Below are 25,570 nucleotides of genomic sequence, written 5' to 3' on the forward strand. Positions count from 1 at the left end.
TGCGGAGCTTTAGGGGAAAGTTATTCAGTCAGAGTATCGTCATACTCACTCCCCGCCCACAGAAGTAAACGCAGCTCTACTAAGGGTACCGGGCGAAGTTCTCCTGATATGCCTCCCGGCTGCGAAGATGCCAGGTTTCGCTCACAAATCACGGTTTCAAGGTAACGTTTTGACAGCGGACGGAAACGTCTCCGTGCTCTCCGGTGAAGTGGGACTTCTCAATAGCAGAGTGCAACATGGGACACGACCACCTGTTCTCTGCGAGGACGACCGTTCTCTGCTTGCTGCTTTTGAGTCAGTCAGGTAAGCACTTTTCTTAAGTGTGTTCAGCGGCTTCAACGTGACTTCTATAACAGGAGCAGGTTAACAAGCCACCGAGGACGTAACAGCATGGAACATGTTTAAACCCACGTTTTACCTCAGCGACAAGCTAACTCTCTGTCAGAGTGCTACACAACATTTATTTGCACTATAGTAAGTGATAAACGTCGAATAAATAAAAAAGTTACGAGGCTTAAAAGTAGTTAATTGTAAGCTCACCTGTCAGTCTCAACACCTGCGCGCTTGCTTTCATCGAAAACTCCCACAATGCTTTTTTCTTATATAATTTAAATCATCGCCATATAGGAATCAATCCACCTTTCACTTCCACTGCACTTATTCTTAGTTTTAATAAAACATATAACACAGAGCTAGTGTTATATACTCAAGACGAATGAAGCAAGCTTCTTTCTGTTCCCATCTGAGAGTTTGGTACCCATGTACATTTAGAAGTTGTCAGAGAGAGGCAGCTGCGCTTCACAAAAAAATGTACAAATCCTTAGAACAGTGTGAGAAAATATTCCACACAATATGCTACAAAAGCTTAGTAATAGTCATATTTCCAGTAGGTGTTAATGGTCAGATTTGTTTCATCAAAACAGCAATGGATAAGAGAAAGATGCATATAGTCAGAATTTGGAGCAGGTTTCAGGGTTCAAGTCCAGAGTTAATACTTACTGTAAATATACTCCATACATTGTGCACAATTTTCAAGAGAACATATTTGTTGGAAATAGCATCTAAGAATGTATTAGTTTAGAGCTGCAACGATGTATCGATTAGACAACTATTTTGTTCATCAGTTTGTCATTTTTCAAGAAAAAAAGTAAGAACTCTCTGATTCCAGCTTCCTAAATGTGAATATTTTCTAGTTCCTGTATTCCTCTGTGACAGAAAACTGAATATCTCTTGAGTTGTGGGCAAAAAGAAGACATCTGAGGACGTCATCTTGGGCTTTGGGTAACACTGACCGACAATAATTGAATCATGAAAATAATCAACAGTCGTAAAATGGTTTATTTCAGTTTGACTTTAAAGCCACCAACTTGACAGTCGAACTCAGGGCAGCTTCATTTGATTCCGAGCTTCTACATTGATAAATGGACAAACCAGTGTTCACTTAGAGGTCTAAGATAACGTCTGTCTTCGTGTGGCGTATGAGAGAGAGGGTTTAAAATGTACCGTTGCTCTCTTGACATGCTCCAGCAAGCACACGTGCAGGTGCTTGATGCCGTGCCAATCTCATTATGTCACTGACGGAGTTCAGCTTTCTGAATTTCCTGCAATTTCAGTCAACTAACGGCCATTTTCTTTGCATGTTGTCTTTTTTAAGTGATCTTTTTACTCTTAAATATTTGACAGCCCAATTCCACGAGAGCGCCTCTGGCTTGAGAAGCTGCTGACTCTTATCATCTAAACTGGTCAGTGTTTTCATACACCTCGCCAAGGGGGTTGGCCACGGTACAAAATGCACGGCCCAATGTGCTGGATGTCGGAGGTGTCCTCTCATTTCAAGTCTCTGCCGGCAGGAGGAGCCTTTGATCTTTGGCACCCAAGAGCCTTTCTTTTGTCAAGTCCCACATCTGGTCCTTCCCCAGATGCACGGACAGATGAACATGTGCCGCCCTGACTGTCAAGAGAGCAGATAAGAAGGCTCTGGTGCATGCTTGTTTGCCAGAATCAAATTAGTCCGTGATGGCAGGGGATGAGCCCAAGTGCACCATGGGCAAATTAATTCTGAATTCATACATGTCTAATGCCTCCTTTTTCTTTCTTTCTCCTTATTTTTTTTCTACAAACAATTATATGTTTTCTAAATTGTCACTTCACATGATATCCACAGACCACATGTGTAAGACTGCTGTGTTACATAGACTTCATCTGCATATTTCTAGACCCTCGGGCTAACGAATTAGCATGGGCAATAAATCATGTCAACAGATTTGCATGTATCCCTCAGGTTACGTCCATGCAACATTTAAGCCCCTCACCTGGTTATCCTCCACTGGCCTATCCCACACTAAAGAGTTGTAAATACTTGTCAATGCGGTCGTCAGAACCACAACTCACCCATGGCCAGGCGATGATGTGGCCTTTGCTAAGCAACCGTGACTGCTGCCAGATGCAGGTGGCCCAAGGTCTCGTTTTAGGATCTTTGATGGAAGCACACCTCATTGAGGTTGCATTACATCCTCACGCTGTCAAAACGGAGATCCAGAGGGAGTGGGTGTTTATGGCATCTAAACCCAATGGCGTCTCTATTGATTTTCTTTTTTTTGTTAAATATTGATTCTTGAGGCAAGATGCTTTACTTCAACTTTCCTTACATACATCTCTAGAGAGAAGCTGCCATGAGATATTGGATAAGAGAGATAAGATACATTCTCTGTCTGTGCATTAAACAATGAGTATAATTTGATTACACACTCTACACACTTTGGCTTATTGCAGTAATCAGTGGTGTCATGAGTCAGTCTATAGGTGACTAGAAATTCCATTACAGTAAAGCCAATCGGGGTTGTTTATAAGTGGTGCCATTACATGGTTTATTTAAAGTTACTTTGAGGAACTTTTAACTGCTTATGAAACAGTCTCAATTAAATACTGATGCCTCTGTATGACCTTCATATCAGCAAGAAGATTGGCTATTAAATCAGACAAAATCTGATTTCGGGTTCACCATAGTCCTTCAGCTCAGACTCCAGCGGGGCCTCCAGCAGCAACCATCCCGCCGCAGAGAGACCCAGATCCGGCTTCGCAGCCACCTGCAACCTGCAGTTGGAAGCTCCAGCAGGAGGTGGAGAACTCTGCGCCCCGGCGGCTCCACCTCCAGCCAGCAGGCTAGAAGGGAACCAGAACCAGGACGGAGCAGGAGCAGGAGCAGACTGTCACACCCTGCTGGAGTAAAATGAGTCTAAAGGGACTCTGGTGCGCTGAAACATTATCACTTTTTTCCACAGGGACTGACAAAATCAACGCAAAATTAAAGTTCCTTGAAGTAGCTTTAAATGAAATTAAATGTTTTTAAAGTTATGTCCCGCTCAGTACGTATTTTGGTTGCAATTATTTAGAAAAACAAATTTAAGGGATGCTAATCAAACATTTCTTTCTCAGTTCATATTTATATTTTATTCAATTCAATTTATTTTTGTATAGCCCCAAATCACAAATTTGCCTCAGAGGATATGTGTGTTGTTTTTTTAAATCCAGTAGCGATAAGGGAATACACAAATGTAAACATGTTATCATCACCCTCTGCCTCAAGTGAAAACGGAGTTAATTGTTTCATGCATCAGCTGTAACACAGAGTGGCAGACAGCTCGACAATAAACACCCTTCACTGGTGAGAAATTAGCTCACCTCCACTTAACACAAGCAAGCAATGATGTGTGTAATTGACTACATTGATGAAGGTGGAAGCTGTAATCCCCAAGAGGAGGGATTTACTGTCTATTTCCCTGCTATTCATTCTGCAGAAAAATAATACAGTGACTCAGTTTGAGCTTGTACGCAAATCTGTCTAGACTGCATATTCCCAATCAATTTGATTAAGCCACCCCTCATTGTGAAGCAACACGTACATATTAACAACGTTTGAGGGATAAAAAGAGAGGTTGCAGCTGAAACGGTGTTGCTGCCGACGGACAAACTTCCCCACCTGCTCACCTCAAGAGGTTTTTTTTAGCAGACGACTCGCATGGGGAGCTCAGATCAAGAGATCAGAAGATTTGCTAAGATGTGGGAAAGTCGATAAGACTTTACCAAGAAAGGTCTGGGATGTTTAGAGGAGACTTCTGCGCCCGAAACACGAGATGTTCAACACTCTCACCTTCACTCCCAAAAGCCACAATATCATGCCAGCCTGATTCACTGCAGTTTGTTACGTGAGGATTAGAGGAGACGCGGATGAGAGAACATGGATATGATCTCTATATACTGTGCAATTTACTCCTTTGTTCTCCCTCAGTAGTCACTTTACATGCATTTATTATCATACCATCAAATATTAACTGCTGAACAAAACATGTCACATATTATTACTGTCAAAATGACCTTGATGTCAACATTTCTAAAGGATATTTGCACTAACACCAGTTCAATTTAACAGTTTCATATTATTTAAATGTGGAATAGTAAATGCAAATTCAAAAAAAAAAAAAAGGCGAGTGTGAAATTGTATCTGGAATAGTGCAGTGTTGTATAAATACACCCATATTATATCTGTCCTCAATAAATGTTTGTTTGATAAAGATTTTTTTAAATTACAAGAAAGAATGTATCCGCAGTTCTTTGTCACGAGAAGACCTACTCGCACGCCGAGGATGAGCTCTTCAAGAAGTTGTTTGCCGTTTACAACAAGTGGTCGAGACCCGTGCCGAACATCTCCGACGTCGTCATTGTCAAGTTTGGACTGTCCATCGCACAGCTCATTGATGTGGTGAGTCGTCACGCGTGTCTGTCCAATTCGTACAGTGCATGAAAACAATCTTGGAGGCGATATTTAAACACAAGCTATATTTGGTGACGTGCAAGCTGCTTTTAATGTGACCCAAAGATTTGATTCTCGTTGGAATAAAATGAGTTTGTTTTACTAAAGTTGCAGGTTTTTATACATCCAGTGCAGTGTAAGTGCAGTAATGTATCCCTAGAGCTTTAATTAGTGTGTTTAATATTCCCTATATTTGGGAGCACTGCAACTTTAACCGACCTTACTCCGTTTATGTGGTTTTTCCAACAGTATGGACTCTTTGGCATTTTAAAATACAGCAGCAAAAACAAACTTTATGCACCGTCTGCCCTGCCAGAGAAAAACTGTTACAGAACACTTCACATCCATCAAGTTATTGAAGTAAAGATGCTGCAAGCTATATTTGGGTCTCCTTTGACAAACCTCCAAGAACCTCTCTCTCATATATTCCTCTGGCCTTAGTTGACAGACGTAACTCAGTCTCCACTGTATCTCTCTCTCTCTCTCTCTCTCTCTCTCTCTCTCTCTCTCTCTCTCTCTCTGTCTGTCTGCTAGGATGAGAAGAACCAAATGATGACAACCAACGTGTGGCTTAAACAGGTCAGAAAAATGTGTCAGTATTGATTTATTATTAAGATTTTCTTTTTTTTCTCAGAGGGGATCTGGTGATTTCAAATGTTAAGAAAATGAAAACCTACATCTACATTTGACAACATTTATGAGGAATTGAATGACAATCAAGGATCATAGCCCGCTTCAGAACATGTTGTTTGTGTCTCTCAGGAGTGGAATGACTACAAACTTCGCTGGAACCCATCCGACTATGACAACGTGACGTCCATAAGAGTCCCATCAGAGCTCATATGGGTCCCAGACATTGTCCTCTACAACAAGTAAGTGTGATAAGAGACTAACATGACGGTAACAAATAACCTCACCATTAGGCCTGCAATTATTTTTATTATTATTTATTATATCAAGTTATTTTTATTATTGTTTAATCTGTCGATTATTCTCTTAATTAACAGATTAATTGTCGGAAAACCGTAATCAATGGCAATCACAATCTCCCAGAGTGGAAAATGACTTGTTATTAAACCCAGAGTTTACTGTCATAAAGGATAAAGAAATCCATAAGATATCCACAACGGAGCAGCTTTAACCTTTTAACTTTTTGCATTTCTGTTGCTTAAATGATAAATTGATTACTCAAATGGTTGCTGATTAATTTTCTGTCAATCAGCTTAGCGGTAAATTGACAAATCTATGCCGCTCTACTCCACATAAGCACGTTATTTAATTGGTTTCATCATCAGGTCACGCCAGCCACTTTTCATGACACGCAACAGTGGACGCTGATACAGAGTAACAGCGACACTCAAAATGATATATTGGTTCAAACTGATGCCTCTTTACTGGATGTCGTATGGTATGAAAATGGCGCCATCTAGTGAAGATAAAACATTCTGCTCCTCTGGTAATATTTCAACACCTTCACTTTGGAAAACAGCTTTAAGTCAAATTATGATATAGCTCGAACAGTTGTTCCTGTTACAATTTATATTGAACATTTCCATTAACTGCATTTCTATTGTGCATCGCTGTTCATGCGTGTTGATGCCGTCAACCTTCATAGGTGTAATTGCTACAGTGTGAAATAGATTTTGAGAAAGCTCTCCCTTCTCCTAATTCCACCTCAAGGAGATTAAACCGAGCGCGTTGATGATGGAGTTCTGCTCCATCGAGCCGGCGAGATCACAATCTGTAAATTAAATTTTTTTTAAAAGGTGTGAAACTGATGGTATGATAACGACTCATCATAACGTTTTCAGCAGAAGCTGTTATCACCATTAAAGCAATGAATGGAAGGGAGATTACTGGAGACGATTATTATTGGGGAATCAATACTTTTACACTGCATAGTTTCTAAAGTGAGAAAAGATCCTTTTCTCAGCACAAGGGGTAGTTGGAAGCAGGTTTATCTACTATTTCAGCCTTAGTTCCCAGATATTTAAAAATTGAGGTCTCTGCTTTCTCCAGCGCTGATGGAGAGTTTGCCGTGACCCATATGACGAAAGCTCACCTATTCCACACTGGTAAAGTCCGCTGGGTCCCTCCTGCCATTTACAAGAGCTCCTGCAGCATCGACGTCACCTTCTTCCCCTTCGATCAACAGAACTGTAAAATGAAATTTGGCTCCTGGACGTACGACAAGGCCAAGATCGACCTGGAGCGAACGGAAAACACAGTGGACCTGAACAACTACTGGGAGAGCGGCGAATGGGCCATCATCAACGCCGTGGGGACGTACAATACAAAGAAATACGACTGCTGCCATGAGATCTACCCGGACATCACCTACTTCTTCATCATTCGAAGGCTTCCCTTGTTTTACACCATCAACCTCATCATCCCCTGTTTGCTGATCTCCTGCCTCACGGTTCTGGTTTTCTATCTACCCTCGGACTGCGGTGAGAAGATCACCCTGTGCATCTCCGTGCTGCTGTCCCTCACCGTTTTCCTTCTCCTCATCACCGAGATCATACCGTCCACGTCCCTCGTCATCCCGCTCATCGGCGAGTACCTCCTCTTCACGATGATCTTCGTCACCCTCTCCATCGTCATCACGGTCTTCGTGCTCAACGTGCACCATCGCTCCCCCAGCACTCACAAGATGCCCCGCTGGGTCCACACCGTGTTCCTGAACCTGATCCCACGCTGGCTGTTCATGCGGCGGCCTGCGCCAAATGGCCGGCGTCGCAGGCTCTTGCTGATGCAGCAGGAAGCGGCGCTGGTGCGCCGGCAGGGACGGCTAACCGGGTTCAAATCCAGCAACTGCCTCAGCACCTCGGCGACCTGGTTAAGAGATGGGACCACGTCAGAGGACCCAGACAGGAGCTCTTATGAGGATTTAGAGCTGGGAACGCTGACGTCGTACTTCTCCTTTCGCCCTCCTTCGCCCAGACCTCCAGGGGCGACCCCTCCACCGCAACAGAAAAACCCACAGAACAGCCAGAACCAACAGGAGGGGCCTGCAGGGACAAACAGACTTTCAATAGGGGCCAGAACCAATCCCACTCAGAGGCCCACTAAAGCCGATAACACAGTATCAGACTCATCATTCCTGCTTTCACCAAGTGTTATACGCGCTCTGGAAGGGGTGCACTACATTGCAGACCATCTGAGGGCTGAGGATGCCGACTTCAGCGTGAGTATCAATGAAATACCACTTCTTCTAATATCACACTTAAAAAGGCACCTGTCCTTTATATCTCTCTGTTGCAGCAAAAACGTCCTTGGAACACATGGATAATGTTTCAATGTACTGTGTGCCAAAGATGCACTTTGTTATAGCACTAATACAAATATCATAGTATCCCCTTGAGCTCAGTGAATGGGAAGTCCAGTTTAAGATTGTTTTTAATAGCTAAAAGAGAGTGAATAATCGACTGACATTACCCAGGTGGCCATAAACACGAGTCCAAATATCCGTAACTGTTAGATGTTTGCTTACAAACTATGGACTACAACTTTTTCATTTCTTGTTTTCTCTCTGTCTCTTTCTGTTCAGGTGAAAGAGGATTGGAAGTATGTCGCAATGGTGATTGACCGCATCTTCCTGTGGATGTTCATTATTGTGTGCCTGCTTGGGACCATTGGCCTCTTCCTACCCCCTTGGCTAGCTGGCATGATCTAGCTCACGGGAGAAGGTGTGAGAAAATCCATAACCACCACTAGTTAGTGAAGTTCGACATTCAAAATGTAGCTGAACTCTCCTTCAAGACTCGGAATGTGAAAAATGTATGTAATTTGCTGCGTTAGCGGGTTTTCTGTGTGTGCTAATTTTAGATCCGTATAACTAGCGTTACATCAAAAGGGTCTGTCCTCTGTACAGTGTCCATTTTAGGGGATCTCAGACTCAGCTTGTCACTTGGATCAACTTCCATCCATCTAAGCTGCACTTTGTTGACCTCACCTGTAATGTTACTTTGGTTGAGTTTGACCTAAATGCTAACATTAGCATGTCAACATGCATACTCCTGTTAATATGTTAACGTGCCAGTGTTTAGTATATTGTCTCTTTCAGCATGTCAGTTAGCGTCACATGCTAGCTAAAATAGCATGGAGCCAGAGTCAGTGCTGGATAAAGCGTTGCAGTAATGTGATTACTTTTCTCTGTTGTTTGAATAATTCTAGTTGTAAATGTAGTGATCTAATTAGCGGTATATTACATTAACTTGTAACGCAGGGATCAGTAATGGCACTGGGACTAGCTGTCAATGGACTGTAGCTAAACAGCTCCAATAGCTGGCTGAGAGCAGCCCGCCACAATGAGATGCTAGGTGTGTGACTAATTGAAAAACTCTGAGTGAGAAACCTCATTCCACCTTTCTTTGGTTTAGACCAACATTGGCATATACTGGACTAGACACACTAACTGGGGTAATTTGTGGTGCTTTGGGGAGAATTTCCCATTTTTTTTACCTGTTTTCTTTCTCACGCCGCCATGATTACAATTATTTTTGAATGACCATACTGTGTAATAAATACCCTCTTGAAACCTTTGAAAACTCTTCTATGTGGCGTTTATTGAGTGTGGTGAAAATTACCCGAGAGTTGTCCTTCCTAAACATAGAACATCTAGATTTAAATATTCAGCAAGACATGTGTTTCAATGAACAGGCATGTACAGTAGTATACATCATTTATTTTTATATCACTTGATTTACGTGCTAGTAATGGACATTACACAAAAAGCTTTCTTCTCTCAAGAGTGCCTGTCACTTTTCTGACAATTATCCAAATTGTTCTCGTCTTCATCTTATAATTTTAATATAATGCGTCATAGTCAAACTTGAGATATCTACTGTATATATAAAACACTTTTAAACAGTAGAATGGCTTTCAAACTATTTGGTTTAATCATCTTAACATTTCACTCGGGTCAGGATCACATTATTTTGCAATTGTTTTGTTTATCTGTGCTGTAAAAAAACGATTGTGTTTGACACATTTTACATTTACAAGGAAAATGAAATTTCTGAGCAGATAATTAAGTCAATTAATCACCAATCACAAATGAGAACAGTCAACATTTAATGAAGTTTGTCTGAAATGAAGGCATCGTAAATGTGATGCCAAACGACCATCATTGTTAGTATGCATGCTACCTTGATAAGCACATACACTTTTTTCCAAGTTGTCCATGCGACCGTGGTGTAGTCCATTCATAGCCTAAGGTTAGCTAACGTGTAAGTATCATAACCTTTCCAATGGAAAAATCCCATTGCTTCCCATTGATCACAACAAAAATGCTCAACTTTGTGCAAATGTTATTTCCGACTGACAGATGTGAATCGTTAGCTTGAATGGGAGAGCTTACAGTCCACTAGGGGGCCACTGGCTTGGCTAAGTTGGCCCTGACTCTGGCTTGGTCCACAGCATCTAACATGTTCTTACTGTCCATAGCCAGATTGTGTGCTGCAGCCAGCATCTGTTTCTTACACTCCTCCTTCAAAGTGGTGATGGAATTCTGCTGGGCCAGCCGCATTTTGCTGATCAGCTCCGCCATGTCGTTGTTCAGCAGCTTCTGGGTGCCCTCGATCTGTGGGGACGGTAAACAAACACAATAGATGGCACTGTTGGCCTTTTTCATGGAGGAGATTTGGATGGGTCACAGTTGGAAAAGCAGAGGTGAAAATTATAAAAATGACTGATTGCTGAATCCCAGTTTCAGGGTCCTGGTATTGTGCATGCTGGCTCATTGTCACAGCGTATTGGGACACTTGAATATAGCAGAGCCGTCGTTAATGTCATTAATAACACCTGTGCTTTTCCTACTATGACAATTCAAAATGCCTGCTGCAGAAAAGGCCTATAAACACACCTGTACAATATTTTGTGATGCAAATAAATAGGGCACTACCTTTGTGAAGCTTATGCACGTTTTGGTTGAAATTCCTACAGGGATGTGTTAATTCAACTCAACTGCATTATACTGTCAACTGTTCTTGTTATTTTGTCCATACATTTTGCACATATATGGTCCTTTACGCACGTTGTTGTTTCAAGTAAGCAAGAAATTCGTAAAATGAAAAATATCTGTACTCTTTTTGATAAATTAATAAACATGGCTTTGTTCAAACTGCTCTAATGTGAAAACTATGGATTTTTGGGTGTCCTCAGGCAGAGTAGTCAACACAAAATGCTCATTTCCTCTTTGCTGCTTTGTGTTTGAAGAGGAGTTCTGTCACTTTTTGTTTCTTGGGAGAAAAAAAAATCAATAAAGACAGGAAGGAGATGAGAAAAGATGGCAAACAGGCTGCAGAAAATATACTGTACCTCAGTCCTGACCGACTCGTGTAAGGTGGGCAGTATGTCATCCACACTGCGAATCAGATCTCGTAAAGCCATCCCAACAGACTGTGGGCAGAGATCAATGCAAGACATGAATCAGCTGGATGACTCAACAAGTTTGTTTTCCATTACAAGACATACACCTTCAATTTGCTTCTAAAGTAGCAACAAACTGTAAAACTGAAGTGAAAAACAGAAATGTGTCCCGGCGTACCTGGACAACGGTGATGTATTTTTCCGGTGGCACCTCTATGATGTCGTTCTTGAGTTGGACAACAACTTTGACCAGGTCCATGACGTATTGGTACACCTTGTCGTCAGAGCGGTCCAGCTCAGCTGTGGGCGCAGGCTTAGTAGGAGAGAATAATGTGTTTCAATGATACAAATATTCATCCTGTTTCCTTACACAAAGGATCACTGGGCCCTATTTTAATGCATGGTGTCATCAATTTCCATTCAACTGAAGGGTGATTTTACTTGAAATGACTCCACCAGTCATTATGAATTCTCTTTATCTAAAAATCAAAGCTAATACAATTAAATAGTCTTGTCAGTGGGCTAAAAAAGATTTAAAAATATATAAATTACCTGTGCTGTGAGCCTTGGGGGCTTCTCTGGAGGTGCTGCATGGCAGAAAGATGAAAGAAATGAAAGTCAGGAGGGTTTAGAGAGAGATGAAAGTGCCCAGAATGACTCAAAATAAAATGTAAATGTCTTTTAAGCACTTACAATGTTCTGCGTCACCTTCAGGGGACTAAAGAGAATAGAAAAAGATGAATGTCAGGAGGACTAGAAAATGCTTCAACACTACAAAACTATTTAATGTTTGACATCACAGTCATTTACTGGTGTGCTCACATATTACAAAAAATATACCCTCGAGTATAATTTAAATTACTTCAATAATGCCCATTTAAAAGATAACGATGCAAATGTAACTCTGTAAATCTAATCTTCAGATGGAACAATCAGAACAGACAGAAATGGTAATTTATTGGTTTCTGGGCCAAGAGACAGAGATCATTTCGCTAAATTTAGTCGACACCTAGTGTTTAAACTAGGATGTGTGATGTACAAACACTGCAATTTATTAGAAATATGCACAAGCCATAATCTAGGACCATTTCAAAAAATGATCGGCGGGCCACAGTTGGCCCGCAGGCCATAGTTTTGCCTCCCCAGCAATAGACATTAGTGCGCATGTAATGTGTATTTGAGGATAAAAAAAATATTTTTTAAGATTTACTATTAATGCCTACTGTTAGGCTGTTTTTGTCATCATTGCACTCCGCTTGAAAGACTACACAAACTACTACATGTTGTGTGGCATCATGCTGACTGTTTGCTCACTAATGGGAAAAAGAATATGTTGCCAAAGAAAACAAACTGGGCCCAGAAATGTGAGACACATTGCCAGAAAGCATTTGGTAACAGTGACTCTAAAATCACAGTTTGTATCAGAGTACACCTACCGCTGGGCCGGCAGCGTCTTCTGGTCCCATGGGGTCCTGCAAAAGAACAGGCAGGTTCATTTTATACAATATGGTCATGAACCCGCTCTTTGGAACTGTTATCAGGGGAACATTCAATTTAAGGCTAGCAGGGCGTCGAGAGTGGACAAGTGGGTTGGTGTTGTTTAACGATGCCTCGTTCCACGTAGCCTCCAGGGCCACATTCAACAGAGTGGGGGGACACAGAGACACAGAGAGGGGGTTGACACAAGTTAATGATGCTCTGTTTCCCACCAGGAGTCTCTCCTCCTTCTCCAGCCACTTTTTATCCTCCATCATCTGCTCTTTTTGCCGGCGGAGAGTGTTCTGCATGTGCTGTCTCTCCTTCTGCCACAGGCGCGTGGCTTCCTCCCTGCTGTTTGCTTCCACTCGGAAAAACTCGCCCTCCTGTAGTCGGTGGAGGAGCAACAGGAGAATAATGGATCAACAACACACAAAGCCTTTTTTTGGGGTCTCTTAATAATACGTTCATTATGAACTCCAGCTTCATCAACGTTAGAACACTTGACTTCAAATGTAGGAAAATTGACACACAGGCAAGAGTCTTTCTACCCCTATGCTGCGACGCCGAGGGGACCTGATGGCTGGCAACCCAATAGTCTTCATGGAGTCGACGGGGGACTGGTATTCACATGGGCTGGCCAGGTCGGGTGAGCTGGCACACAGAGCCTCGTTCAGCTGCACAGATACACAAATCACTGAATATATTTTAGAAGTCCGTCATCTTGGAGGTTAGAGATCACCTGGGGTGCGCTACAGTACCTGAATGCGCAGACCAATACTGAGGGTGTTCCCGAACCGCCCTGGTTTCATTCTTGAAGGCTACAGTGAATTATTCAAAATATGTATAAAAAAAACAAGCACTAAATGATAACATTTCATTTGAATAATGTGCAGTTTTTTTGTGAAATCACAGTGGCTGAGATCCGTACCTTGGGAGGAGGTTCGTTGAAGTTGAACTTGGTGTCGAAGATTTTGGTGGAGCGCGCTCTGTCCCTCTCTCGCTCCACTTCCTGCTCCTCCTCCATCTTGTGGACATCACTGACAGATTTTGGACAACAAGTTACTTTATATGATGTCTTAAGAGAGGAACAAAAACACATCTAATGGGCTGCTATTGCAAGTAGGCGGATTGATTCAAATTAAAACAATTTTCATCTTTGCAAAGGCTACGATACCACAGAGTAATTAGAGCTTTTTTTTTAAAATATTGAATAAAGACGTACCTGATCTTCACCACCAGCTCGGTGAAGCTGGGTCTCTCTCTGGGATCGTAGGACCAGCAGCGGGTCATGAGTGAGTAGAGGGCAGGAGGGCAGTTGTCTGGCTTGGGCAGCCTGATTCCCTGCTCCAGTTGGTTGATGACGTCTCTGTTCTCGAGCCAGAAGAACGGCTGCTGTCCACAACTCAATATCTCCCAGATACATACAGCTACGGAGCAGCGCAAACACAGAGAAAGAGAAGGCTCTTAGACACACGCTTACTGGGACGCATTGTTCAGAGGGGAACGAAAGAGAGCAGCATGATGTTGTCACGAGGGCCAACGGCGAGGCAAGTAACAGCTTTTTTTTTACCATGAATACTATATTAAGAAACCTCAATTTAATTGTGATGGTGAATAAACAGAGGACCACACACAGACTATATTAACCTTTTTATTATTATACCATATTATTACATGCATATTATTATTAACCACACAGAATTATATAATAACCTTTTTTTCAAACAGCATTGTGCTGAATCAAAGCTACGATAATCCACAGAATGAATCACTCTTAAGTGCATTACACTTATTTAAATGTATATACTTAAAACAGTAAAATAAACTTTTTCAATAAGACAATATATGAGATCTGACTGTGTGGCATTTAACCTATGTGTACTTCCAGGTTGAAAAGCAACATATTCAGATTGTCACTTTGTTTATGGCGGTTCACTTTTTCTATGTCTTGAAAACGTTTTGCTATGTTCAAGAACATATTTTGCTTTAGGGGAGGACATAAGGCAGTACTATTGCAACGGGCATATGAATAAAGAGTGGCATTAAGGTTCTTATGCCTTGTTTGCTTTTTACCGCTCTCAAGAAGAAGAGGGTGTTTGAACAAATCATCAAATGTCAAAATATGCAGATTTTCAATATTTGTGTCTGACATCTAAAAAAAGTAATAGACATGAGGAGTTAGATCTAAGATTATGATTGTGAACGGTTTCATTTAAATGTATATATAGATATTGGTGTGAAATGCACCAGATCACAGAGTGGCTATGAAGTGGACCACAAGATGGTGCTAATTTGGTTAAGACAGGTAGAGATGCAGTTGGTAACAGATGATACAGCAACTTTATAACTCAGTCGTGTAATTAGGAAACCCTGTACATGGTCTATATACAAATGTTTATAAAGTGGTTGTTCAGTCCATCATCCCTGTTTGCCTACACGAGTCTCTGTATCAGTTCAAGTCATCTTGACCAGCTTATAAAACCATGCAGTGCCTTTTGAGTGAGGCTGGCTTCCTGAGCTGTTGTGTTTTATTTAGTTATTATTTAGATGTTTAGTGTCACAAGCTCACCAAACATCCAGACATCACTGGCGGTGGTGAAACGTCTGAAGTTGATGGATTCTGGAGCCATCCACTTGATTGGCAACCGAGTAACAGATGCTGCAAAGAAATGGGAGACCTCGTTATTATGTGGTCAAAATTTACAATTTTCGAACAGGGACATAAAAAAAAGTGCATTTTCCAAACGTGGCAACTACATTATTTGATGTTCCCTCTTTACTAGTCTGTCTATTCTGGCAAGGATACAGTATATATGTGTTTTATGTATTACAATTTAAACAATTAGGTGTCCAAGAATAGAAAGTGCAACAGTCAAATCAGCATCCTAAACGCATCTCTTACCTTTGTAGTATTCTTCGTCCTCAATGTATCTCGACAGACCGAAGTCTCCGAGCTTCACACAGTCTGGACTGGCGACTAAGATGTTCCGCACAGCAATGTCTCTGAGACAAAACACGAATAACACAGAAAGAAACGTTCGGGTTTATGTACAGATGGAGATGATACAAATGTAGATTATAGAAGCAGAGTCTGTGGCCCCCCGTCTCTGGTTGACCTGAATTTGACAACTATGCCATGTTGCCTCAACTGCAGCAGAAAGTAATACAAAAGGAATCTCTGCATTTTCCACCCGGAAAGTAATTTCCTTTGTCTGTGTTTTTCTTCACAGGAGATTGAATCCAGAGTGGCTGCTTTGCTGCCTGAAACCTCGTTGATAACATTCTGCAGAAACATGCTTTTCTGTCAACTTTCTGTAAAGGTGTGTCTTAGTATAAATATGTCAAGTTCCTTTGTCATTACCTTATATTTACATTTAGATGCTGTTTTAGCTTGTTGTTGTTTTTTCACTAACTATATCTATCGATGGGACCGTCAACTTGCCTTTTTTCCTCAGCATCCCTGTGAATCAACACTGTGCTGCAAATAACAATTTTAAGAAGATGCTGTGACTCGGCATGATCGGCAGAGAACATTACAGGTTGTGCCTCTTCTCCTGTGACAGTAACAAAGGACCTCATTCATTATACACTCCTGCCTGAGAAAATTACGAGAGTTTCAGCACAGACATTATCACTTTCAGTGTGGATTAGCTGGTCACCGTGACTTCGTAGTGTTGTCGAAGTGACAACTTTGTCAACATCATCGTTACTCTCTCAACATGAGTCCTTGGTTTTCTGCATAAAGTTTTAGGGGACCCGGGGTTTACATACATACATTACAATATGGGTCCATCACTTTACAGAAGAGTTGTCAGTTGGTTTGACAAATTAATCGTGATTATTATGTGACCGTTCTTGTGTTACACACTGTATGTTTCGTGTTAGCAATGTCCCCTGTGATAAACACAGCACAAACAAAAGACAACAGCCGTATATCTCCACTTCCTGGATGACAATAAAAGGAGCCTCTCACCTGTGTACCATGTTGACCCCTTCGAGGTAGACGAGAGCCTTGCAGATCTGCAGGCTGTACAGCACCAGAGTTATATTTGTCATCGTATTCTGGTTCTCTGATAGGTAGTTCCCAAGCTGCAACGTCAACAATTGAGGAAGTCAGGAATTCACTTATACTCAAAGGCAGAGCATTTGTCACACTTCTTCTTCTTTCTGTCACGGTGAGATGCAGGAATCTAGCTGCAACGCTACGACTCGAGCCAGAACTGTCCAAGATTTCAGTTCAGTTATACAGCGCGGCTGCATTAAAATTCAGATTGTCACACTAACCTCTCCATGCTGATAAAGCTCCATGACTATCCACACAGGATCGTCCTCTATGATTCCGATCAGTTTGACGATGTGCTGATGATTGAGGTTCTTCATAATTACTGGCAAACACAACAAAGTTCACAAAGTAACTGTCATAGTTATTGTTATCACATTTAATTCTTTATAATCTACAATTTTTTTTTCTAATTACCTGCTTCACTCATGAACTTCTCCATCACATCAGGTGAACAGTCTTTGCAGGTCTTCACTGCCACATTAACCCTCTCGCCACTCTGTTAGAATCAACAATCGACATATGTGGCAGCTAACTGGTATTCTTTGAGGTTTTGGACTTCTCAAGATCAAGATCTTAATTTAGGCTTTAGATCATTGTGATAGGCAGTTTCAGCAGCAGCAGATTAACCGATAATTAAAATAATTGTTAGTTGCAGCCCTACTACAAATGTAATGCCAGTCAACACGCAGTTAATAAGGTTTTATATTCTATAATCACATATTTTATGCAGCGATTGTGACTCCTGGTAACACAAATATTTTATTACTTTATATTTCTCCAACAAACTTCCCATCATTAATGTCTGTTGTTAGTTTATAGACAGTTATATCGTTTTTTTTTATCCTTTTATGCTGTTATTTTGATATAATTCAACTAAGGAGATGCACTTACATCTTTTTTGTAAACTCCATCGTAGACTTCCCCAAAAAAACCCGAGCCAAGGATCCGGCCCAGAACAATGTCACTTCGGTCGATCCCGTACTTAACAACTATAGAAAGAGATTTAAATGTATTGAAGTTCAAAAGTCAGTTCACACACTAATCATTCTGCAAAAAACATAAATACAAACTTTGAACGGACCTGATCTCGGCCTTTCATCGAGAATCTCACAATAGATATCCGACCCTGAAAACACAACAGAAAGATCAATATGCATCTACTTGTTTGCGTAAGATAATGATATAACGGAGGTGCTATGTATTGCATTATACATGGAGCTTATGTAAAATGATGAAAACTGTCAGCTCACCCATACTGTGTCTGGTCGAGCTGGTGTCTCTTCTGCTCCAGAGAAAACACAGAATGAGAGAAAGCCCCGCTCGTAAAGTTTCAACTTATTGCTCCTCAGAGCGCTGACAGAATGATTCAATAAAACAGCCTTTCTCATCAATAACTCTTAACTTTTCACTTCTTATTACAACCAAAAGGAATTACTACAGCTTGAACTCTGCAGCTACACTGAGGCCGAGAGACGGCACAAAACAGCCAACATCCACTCACTCTGTGGGAATCTCAGGTAGGGCACTCTGCACATTGGCATCTAGGACAGAAATGAGTTATGATAATCCAATTAAGTTTATATGATACAATACAAGTTTTTCAGAACGCTTCTAAGGCATCAAACGATGCTCCATAGTTAAAAACAACATCATATGTATTGCTTCAACCACGGTGATGTTGCAACAGGGGAAGTGTCTGAGTCGTACACACCTTTATTTGGTCGGTAGATAACAGTTTCATCCGTGTCATTTTCCAAGCGGCAGTAGCCATCAATAAGGTCCATCATGTTCTCTGCCATAGGGACTGTGGCCACATTGATCGACAGCCGCTATCAGAAACAAGACAGAAGGGCAACGTAAGCGCGGGTCAAATACCCTGTGCAGACGCTTTCAACAGTAAATGTATTTAATTAGAATAGCTATTCTGTATCTTAACACTGTACAAAAGTAATAATATATAATAGGTAGATAGTGTTGTGGTACTCACTTGTCTGGCTCCCTCTACGTTGAGGTCTAAGAGAGCCTTCCCATCGCTCTGAGATAAGCATTGTATTTTCTTGATCTGTTTGAAGTCGGCTAGAAAAACCGGCTGAGGCACGAAAGGGAGGAATGCAATAAGTTAAATTATGGTGGGACTGATTCAATTTTACAAGCTGTGTTAGATACACTATAGTGGCGTAGCGTCCACTGATGGAAAGAGACAAGTTTCTTATGTCTAGACTTGAAAAATCCAGCAGGAATAAATTAATACTACGACCACTAATTCATTTATACAACTTTCAGAGCAGCCAGTTAGCAACCAGCGTGTCGACTTCGGGAGCTCATTAGTGAGCTTTAGAGGTGCTGGTAAGTGGATTTTGTTTCCTTTGGACAGAGCAAGGCTTGCTGTTTCCCCCCCCCCCCGTTTCCTAATTAGCGCATGAATTCTTATGTTATGGCCCAAAAGGACTGTTGTGTGAGGTTTTGCAACCTTTGATGGAATCAGTTCATGCTTGAGTGCAAGAGGACGGTCGTGCCAAATTTGAAGGAATTCTATCAAGCCGCCCCTGAGATAACGCAATCACGAGAATGGACGGACAACCCGAAAAAGATAATGCCTCCGGGCCATGGAGCCGGCGTGGAGCCGAGAAAATGCTGCTGCTAAGCTCGATAGATTTGATATACAACACAAACCAATGTAATATATGATATATAATACCGACATCTTCACGGTGCTTACCGCTGAATTCTTCTGTGTGCGTTGGCGAATCCCCCTCCCACCGATGACCAGCTCCACTGCTAGACTCCAACCTTGCTGTTGACAAGTGAGCGTGGTTAAATGTTTGTAATATTAATGTGAACAAGAGCAGATTAGGATATCACCAAGACTACCACAGGATGTAGGGGGCTACTCACCACTAGTTCACATGGGAAAACCTCTTCATCGTAGCTGCTGACCTCTTTGAGGGTCTCGAAAAACTTGTTCATGCAGTCCTCCTCCTTGAGTGTTGAGTACTGTTGAAACGTTTGCTGGATCAACTTCCGTAGCTGCCTTGACTGGATCACAAGCAGGGACATTTAAAAGATATTCTTATATGTGTATTCTCTGATAAAGGTGTGATTGAGCACCCAGTAGTAAATACAGAAAATACATTTGTGGTTTTGTAGTAAGGATAGTTCACCTTCATGCTGTTAATCAGCTGTTGAGGAAAGAAGAGGTCCAGGCCCACCTCTTTTCTTCATTTGGAAAATTCAGAAAAACAGTAAGAATAAAAATAAAAAATATATATATTGCTACCAGATTAATACAGCATGTTCTTAATTGTGGTCAAGCTGCTCCAAGGTGTGTGCAACATTATCAAGTGGGGCTTTAAAAGGGTTTCATAAATTCAAGGCTCACTGTCAATCCATGCAGAGTAATAAGTTATGAAATGAATAAAACGTACTCTAGCAGCTCAAAGTTGGACTTCTTCTCCAGACCTTTTGCATTCATGTCTTTGTAGAACCTCCTGAAACAAGAAAACATATCTCAGCCACTAAGACATTCTACACAACCAAATGTTCATCATCCTAAACCACAAGTTACTTTATGACCTGCTCATAATCTGGACTTCATCTATCATTAACTCAAAATCACTAACATGAAACCCTACACGGTACATGCTGTGTAACACATGGACAAGTTGTAAAATAAAACTTTAACCAACGCCATCAAATCGGTGTTATCACCGCATTTAATGAAACGGAAGTTTTGAGAGCCAAAGAATGAGAGAACTTCCGTGACTCACCTGATCTCCAAACAACCGAGCTGCAGCGCCATCCCATCACTGACCTTAGAGGCATGATACTGCATGTAATCACTACGCACCTGGAGCAAAATCAAAGAGAAATCCGTTATACCAACAAATACTACAACAATACCGGACTATTACACTATTGTAAAAATCATTTAAATATGGTGGAAAAGTAGAGATTCACAAAGGTTCAATTTTCTTTGCCCCCATCCCATCACAGGCCGTTTTTATACTGACAATACTGGCCAACAGCATGTGTTTCATACACTACTTAATGCTGAAAGGTGGTGATGACAGACTGCTTTCCTGTGTACTGATAACCTTCTTTAGTTAGATACAATATATCTGTGTATACCCGAGTGCCACCAACCGAAAATCAAACTTTATCAACACAAAACCAGTGAAGGAAAGCGTCATTACAATGCGGTGTGAAAACATCGCCTCTTATTGACACCACGTTACAAATAAAACACACTGAAGCTCGTTACCTGTTGGTAAAAAAACACTAACGTAGATCTGTCATCTTTGAATTTTTCCAAGAAATTGACGGGAACGTATCTGATACGAAGGTCATACCTGCATTGGGAAAAAAGAAAACGCCGTGCAAGTTTATCAAAAGCCAAACTTTGAAATCAAAACACTGCAGAACAGATAACGTCCCGGGAATCAATCTGTACCTCCACTCAGCTTCCACGTGTTGGCTCTCGTAGCGTTGCTCCACCTCCCCAACAGTCATATCTGGATGCAGCCAGTGAAGTTCTTCCGACTTCAGGTGCTTCAGCAGGAGACTGTAGCATGCTGCGTGTTCGATGTTCGGCCCCAATCGACCACAGATCAGAATCGACCGAATGATAGCCTGAAGGAGACCGAATGAGGATATATTTTTTTAAATATCATGTATTTCTAGTGATCCTTTCTTCTTATTGCACTATGTGGTTGATACTTTCTTTATCTTTTTATGCAAGGGCGAACAAATTAGCTGTAAAAGTAAAAAAAAATAGATTTTTGCCTGTTGTACACGGAAAGAAGATAAGATTATTTGCACACTGATAAAGGAAGGGCCAATCAAAACAGGTGTCTGGCTCAAATACAAAACACCACCTTCTATCTTACATTTGTAATCTAAAGTATCTCAGATAAACACCATTCCCATCTTCATCACAGGCTTCTGACACGTTACCTCCCTTCCCCATGTTTTTTTTTTTGGGATTACTCTCACCCTAATTTGCCAGGAGCTGTCACATTTAACCAGCTTGAAGTTCTTGCCCACGTTGTTGTTGGTGCAGAAGCACACTTTGAGGATCTTGACTGGCCCTCCGTCTCCAGTGGATTGCGATTCGGGGCTGCTCGTGACGCTTTGTCTTGGACTGGCCACCTTCCAGGACAGGGTGTCACCGGACATCACCTCATACATTCTCACGAGTGGGTCGGCAGCATCATATCATCAACTTTTAGACGGACAAAGGAAAGAAAAGTTAAATTAAGATTTAAAATGAGTCGTGAAGCGTTAGGGGTCCTTAAACTGGTTGCAATCTTCAACCCTGAAGTAGACAAATTAGAAACAAGGAAGAGTAGAAATCTGTTTCACATAATAAGGTGCTGTTTTTCTCTTCAACAAAAGAGTACACCCTGTTCTGTGACTTGCTTCATCATAGTACTACAGTCATGCTACGATTCACACTCATGCTGTGATCTTGTGCCATGTGGTGTCCATGACTCACATCATTTGATTCTGAGATCTGCTGATTACATTCCTTCCTGACTGTGATTGCAAGTGAGGGCTTGAGTGATTCATAAAGACAAATGGTGACAGTGCGGAGCCTTGTATACTCTTCATCCACAAAGAAAACTCCAAAAATTGAATATGTAGTGTTTAAAGTTAAAACTACCCGTCTACAGACTGACAAGGACGGTGTCGTAAAGCGAAACAACGCCTAAATCTGTCCAAAACCAAACAGCATGATGACTAACCGACTTCTTAGCTGTGGGCCGTTATGCAACCTGTGTTGATTTGTCCTACTCGCAAGAATCTGAGGTGGAAAAACATCTCAGTGTAGCAGGGAAGTAGCTCTCTGCCCTTCTTGAAGGAATCATTTGACATTTCGAGAAGAATTGTATATCATATCTGTCTGTTTAATATTAAGCTATAGAGCATATAGACTGGAAACAGCCAGCTCTGCCTAAAAGGTAACAATAGAGTGCTGCAGGCTTTATGCATTTTTTCTAGGCCAAACCCAGAAATTGGCTTCGCATTGGTTCCTCTCTACAAAAAGAAATGCAAAAGTAAAACGTTTGTCGTATGACTTCACGTTACCACCACTAAGCCATTGAAAGAAAAAAGCCATTGAAAAACAAAAGCCATTGAAAAAACAACAACATTGACTTTGAGACACCGGAACCGGAAGGTTTTAGGACTCATTCCTCATATTTATCTGCCTACTAGCACCTCTAAAGCTCAAAATCTAATAAGCTGTATCTTTGTTTGTTTAATACGTACAAAGGGGGGATTTCTCTGGGCCGAGCGCAGTGACTTCCTGCTTTACACTCCGGCTTGTTTGCTATAAAGGGACTGCTAGGTGGATTTATTTTTGTTACCTTTGGACAGAGCCAGACTAGCTGTTTCCCCTTGTTTCCAGTCTTTGTGCTAAGCTATGCTAACAGGCTGCTAGCGCCAGCTACATATTTACCCTACAGCCAGAATTGAGAGTAGTATCAAATCCTCTTATCGAACTCTTAGATTAGATGAGCATTTTTCCAAAATGTCTATTTCTTTAAGACATGAATACCTCAAAAAATACCCCCCAGCCAGAGATCCTTCTCTGACCTCTTAGCTTTAAACAAACATGATGACGGACGCCTATATACATCATAAAAACCTGAACACACAGACACAATCACAACTACACACCTGGAAATGGTCAACTAATACTGATGAAAGCCTGCCCTCACTTTGATTGAACTTCAGCTTACATGTAGCAAAGAGAAGGGCAGCAACCAACTGATGCATGAAATAAAGAAATCAGGGAAATAAATCCAGAGCTGCTCCCACCTTAAGCCCCCAAAACATGAGTCTCTCCAGTCATCACACTAATATTCTGCCCTGTCAATCAAACATCTGATGGCATGTTGACTCAGCAAACAGGGTGAGAGCAGATCATTCTGTCAGTGACCCACCTCGCAATAGCGTCCGTCAGAAAAGCGCCATAATGTGTTTTCTCATAAATGGAGAGCTCCGTGCTGTCAGTCTGCTGCGAGGGGGAGCTGAGCTGTGTTAGTTCCCCGCTGTTGGACGAGGTTGTGTTTTGTTAGCCTGAGGCCATGAATTCCACCAGCAGGGCTGTGTGGGTGTGTTGTGCGTGTGTGTGTGTGTGTGTGTGTGTGTGCGTTTGGTGAGAAAGGGAAAGAGGGAGAAGATAAAGCGTGCAGCGTGGCCGGCATGTTGCACCATCACCTGGGTGTGGGAGGCCTGACAAGAGTGGATGGAGGAGGGTGAAGCTTAAGATGAATTCTCGGGGGGGGGGGGGGGGGGGGACATCCATCCATGGATTTGAAGTACGTGGCTTTGTGGATATACAAATACATTCCTTGGCTCAAGTGAAAGAAACAGTGAGTCAGCCTAGTGACAGATATACATCGCAGATTGCTATGTTCAGACAGAATTGCAAAAACATTTGTCCGCTATGTAAAAAAAAAAAAAAGAAACTTAAACAAAGAAAGAAAAAGTCTCGTCTGAGTGATGAGCGGTGAAGCTCTGGACCAGGTGTCTGCGTCACTGTGACCTTGTGACCTGCGGTTAACTTCAGGTAACAAGTGTGTGCGACTTGATTTTTGTCTAGTTTTAATTCTTAACATTTAAACTCTAAAACCAAGAACAATGGGGCATGGACAAAGACCTCAGAGACACAAATAAATATACGTCTCTGAGGAAAATGCTTCATTAATGTGTTATTGCTCACACTCAGCTTATAAATACATATAAAGAACTGTTATACTCCTAAAATGGCTCTTTTCTAAGTGTAATTCTTAGAGGTTTGATATATACGGGTCAATGTCTGGCATTGAAAGTTGCTATCAAATGCTCTTTAATCAGATATTAATGGATTTAAATCATCATTTTGTTAATATTTTACTGTTTTATCCCAAGCTCTTGTACATTTGCTTGTATTTTAAGACATTTGGCTTATTTTGCTAAAAATAAAAGAAGGTTTTTGTATTTGGTAAAGTAAGATATCGAAAAAAGGCACGCTCTTGTTATCGCGCCAAAACTCAGGTATTGTTTTAACACGAGTGTTACAAATGTTGAAATGATGCCAAGCACCGGGCTCTTCTGTTCTTAATGCGATCACTGGATTTCAACTTGTGTGAAATCATCACTGAGCTCACTCAGGTATCGGAAGTCATGATAATATTTTTGGACAATAGTCTACAAGGACAGTCTCATCAACAACAAAAGCCCCGAACTAAAATCCCCGATGGCCAGGAAGTCCTTTCTCCTGTCAGTGTCTTTTAACAGCTCTCTAGTTTTTCTAGCTTTCCAGCCACACGGTGTTGTGTTGTTGTCTCTCTCTCTCTCTCTGTCTCACTCACACTGTCATGCTGGCACTTGAGTTGTTATGGTAACAACTGGTCCCGAGGGAGATTTCTACCACAAACTGAAGCCGAGGTGGAGTGAAGTAACTCTTTCAACACTCCACACAACAGACCAGGCTGCACGGGAGAGCAATACATTGTCCAGGCCCATATTAGCTCGCTGCAGATAAATCTGTGTCGTGTAAACGTCTGGAGCAGCAGCGATGACTCGATTAATAGCGGATCAAAGGGAAAATATTATGCAGCTATTTTTAATAGTCAAATAATTATTGAAGTAGTTCTTCAGCAAAAATGATAAACATCTCATAGCTCTGTCGTGAGGATTTGACGTTATTTTGTTATGTAAAAATGTAACCTGAATAACTTTGCTCTTACAAAACAAGACATTTCATAGATGTCACTTTTTAAGATAGCGTGATGTACATTTTTCACTATTTTCCAAATTGTTTTAAAGACTAAACAATTAAAAGTAGAAAAATAATG

The 25,570-nt window shown here is 41.4% G+C and overlaps 2 protein-coding genes across 3 annotated transcripts; one reads left to right on the forward strand and one right to left on the reverse strand.

Moving 5' to 3' along the window:
• Positions 1-236: 236 nt before the first annotated feature.
• Positions 237-8,486, forward strand: chrna2b (cholinergic receptor, nicotinic, alpha 2b (neuronal)). Its single transcript, XM_076084525.1, has 6 exons — positions 237-303; positions 4,608-4,759; positions 5,345-5,389; positions 5,573-5,682; positions 6,830-7,997; positions 8,361-8,486. Exons 1-6 carry the CDS (start codon positions 237-239, stop codon positions 8,484-8,486), a joined length of 1,668 nt encoding a protein of 555 aa, XP_075940640.1.
• Positions 8,487-9,788: 1,302 nt separating this feature from the next.
• On the reverse strand, positions 9,789-21,911 carry ptk2bb (protein tyrosine kinase 2 beta, b). Of its 2 annotated transcripts, none has more exons than XM_076084524.1 (30): positions 21,717-21,911; positions 21,175-21,353; positions 20,986-21,073; positions 20,492-20,571; positions 20,150-20,212; positions 19,886-19,940; positions 19,620-19,760; positions 19,444-19,518; positions 18,712-18,813; positions 18,436-18,553; positions 18,226-18,265; positions 17,975-18,006; positions 17,806-17,850; positions 17,616-17,713; positions 17,139-17,220; positions 16,946-17,046; positions 16,635-16,750; positions 15,564-15,664; positions 15,231-15,320; positions 13,884-14,088; positions 13,590-13,698; positions 13,420-13,479; positions 13,210-13,335; positions 12,892-13,044; positions 12,619-12,654; positions 11,876-11,900; positions 11,735-11,769; positions 11,361-11,495; positions 11,132-11,212; positions 9,789-10,394 (listed from the first exon to the last, which is right to left on the reverse strand). In XM_076084524.1, the coding sequence occupies exons 1-30, from the start codon at positions 21,909-21,911 to the stop codon at positions 10,179-10,181; spliced, it is 2,982 nt and encodes a 993-aa protein (XP_075940639.1). In that variant the 3' UTR covers positions 9,789-10,178. The 2 variants fall into 2 exon arrangements, with proteins under 2 accessions (XP_075940639.1, XP_075940638.1); XM_076084523.1 differs by having other exon boundaries at positions 17,975-18,009.
• Positions 21,912-25,570: the final 3,659 nt, after the last annotated feature.

Source organism: Anarhichas minor, unplaced genomic scaffold (genome assembly GCF_050575085.1).
Source record: "Anarhichas minor isolate MPS153535 unplaced genomic scaffold, ASM5057508v1 ptg000136l, whole genome shotgun sequence".
NCBI lineage: Eukaryota > Metazoa > Chordata > Actinopteri > Perciformes > Anarhichadidae > Anarhichas > Anarhichas minor.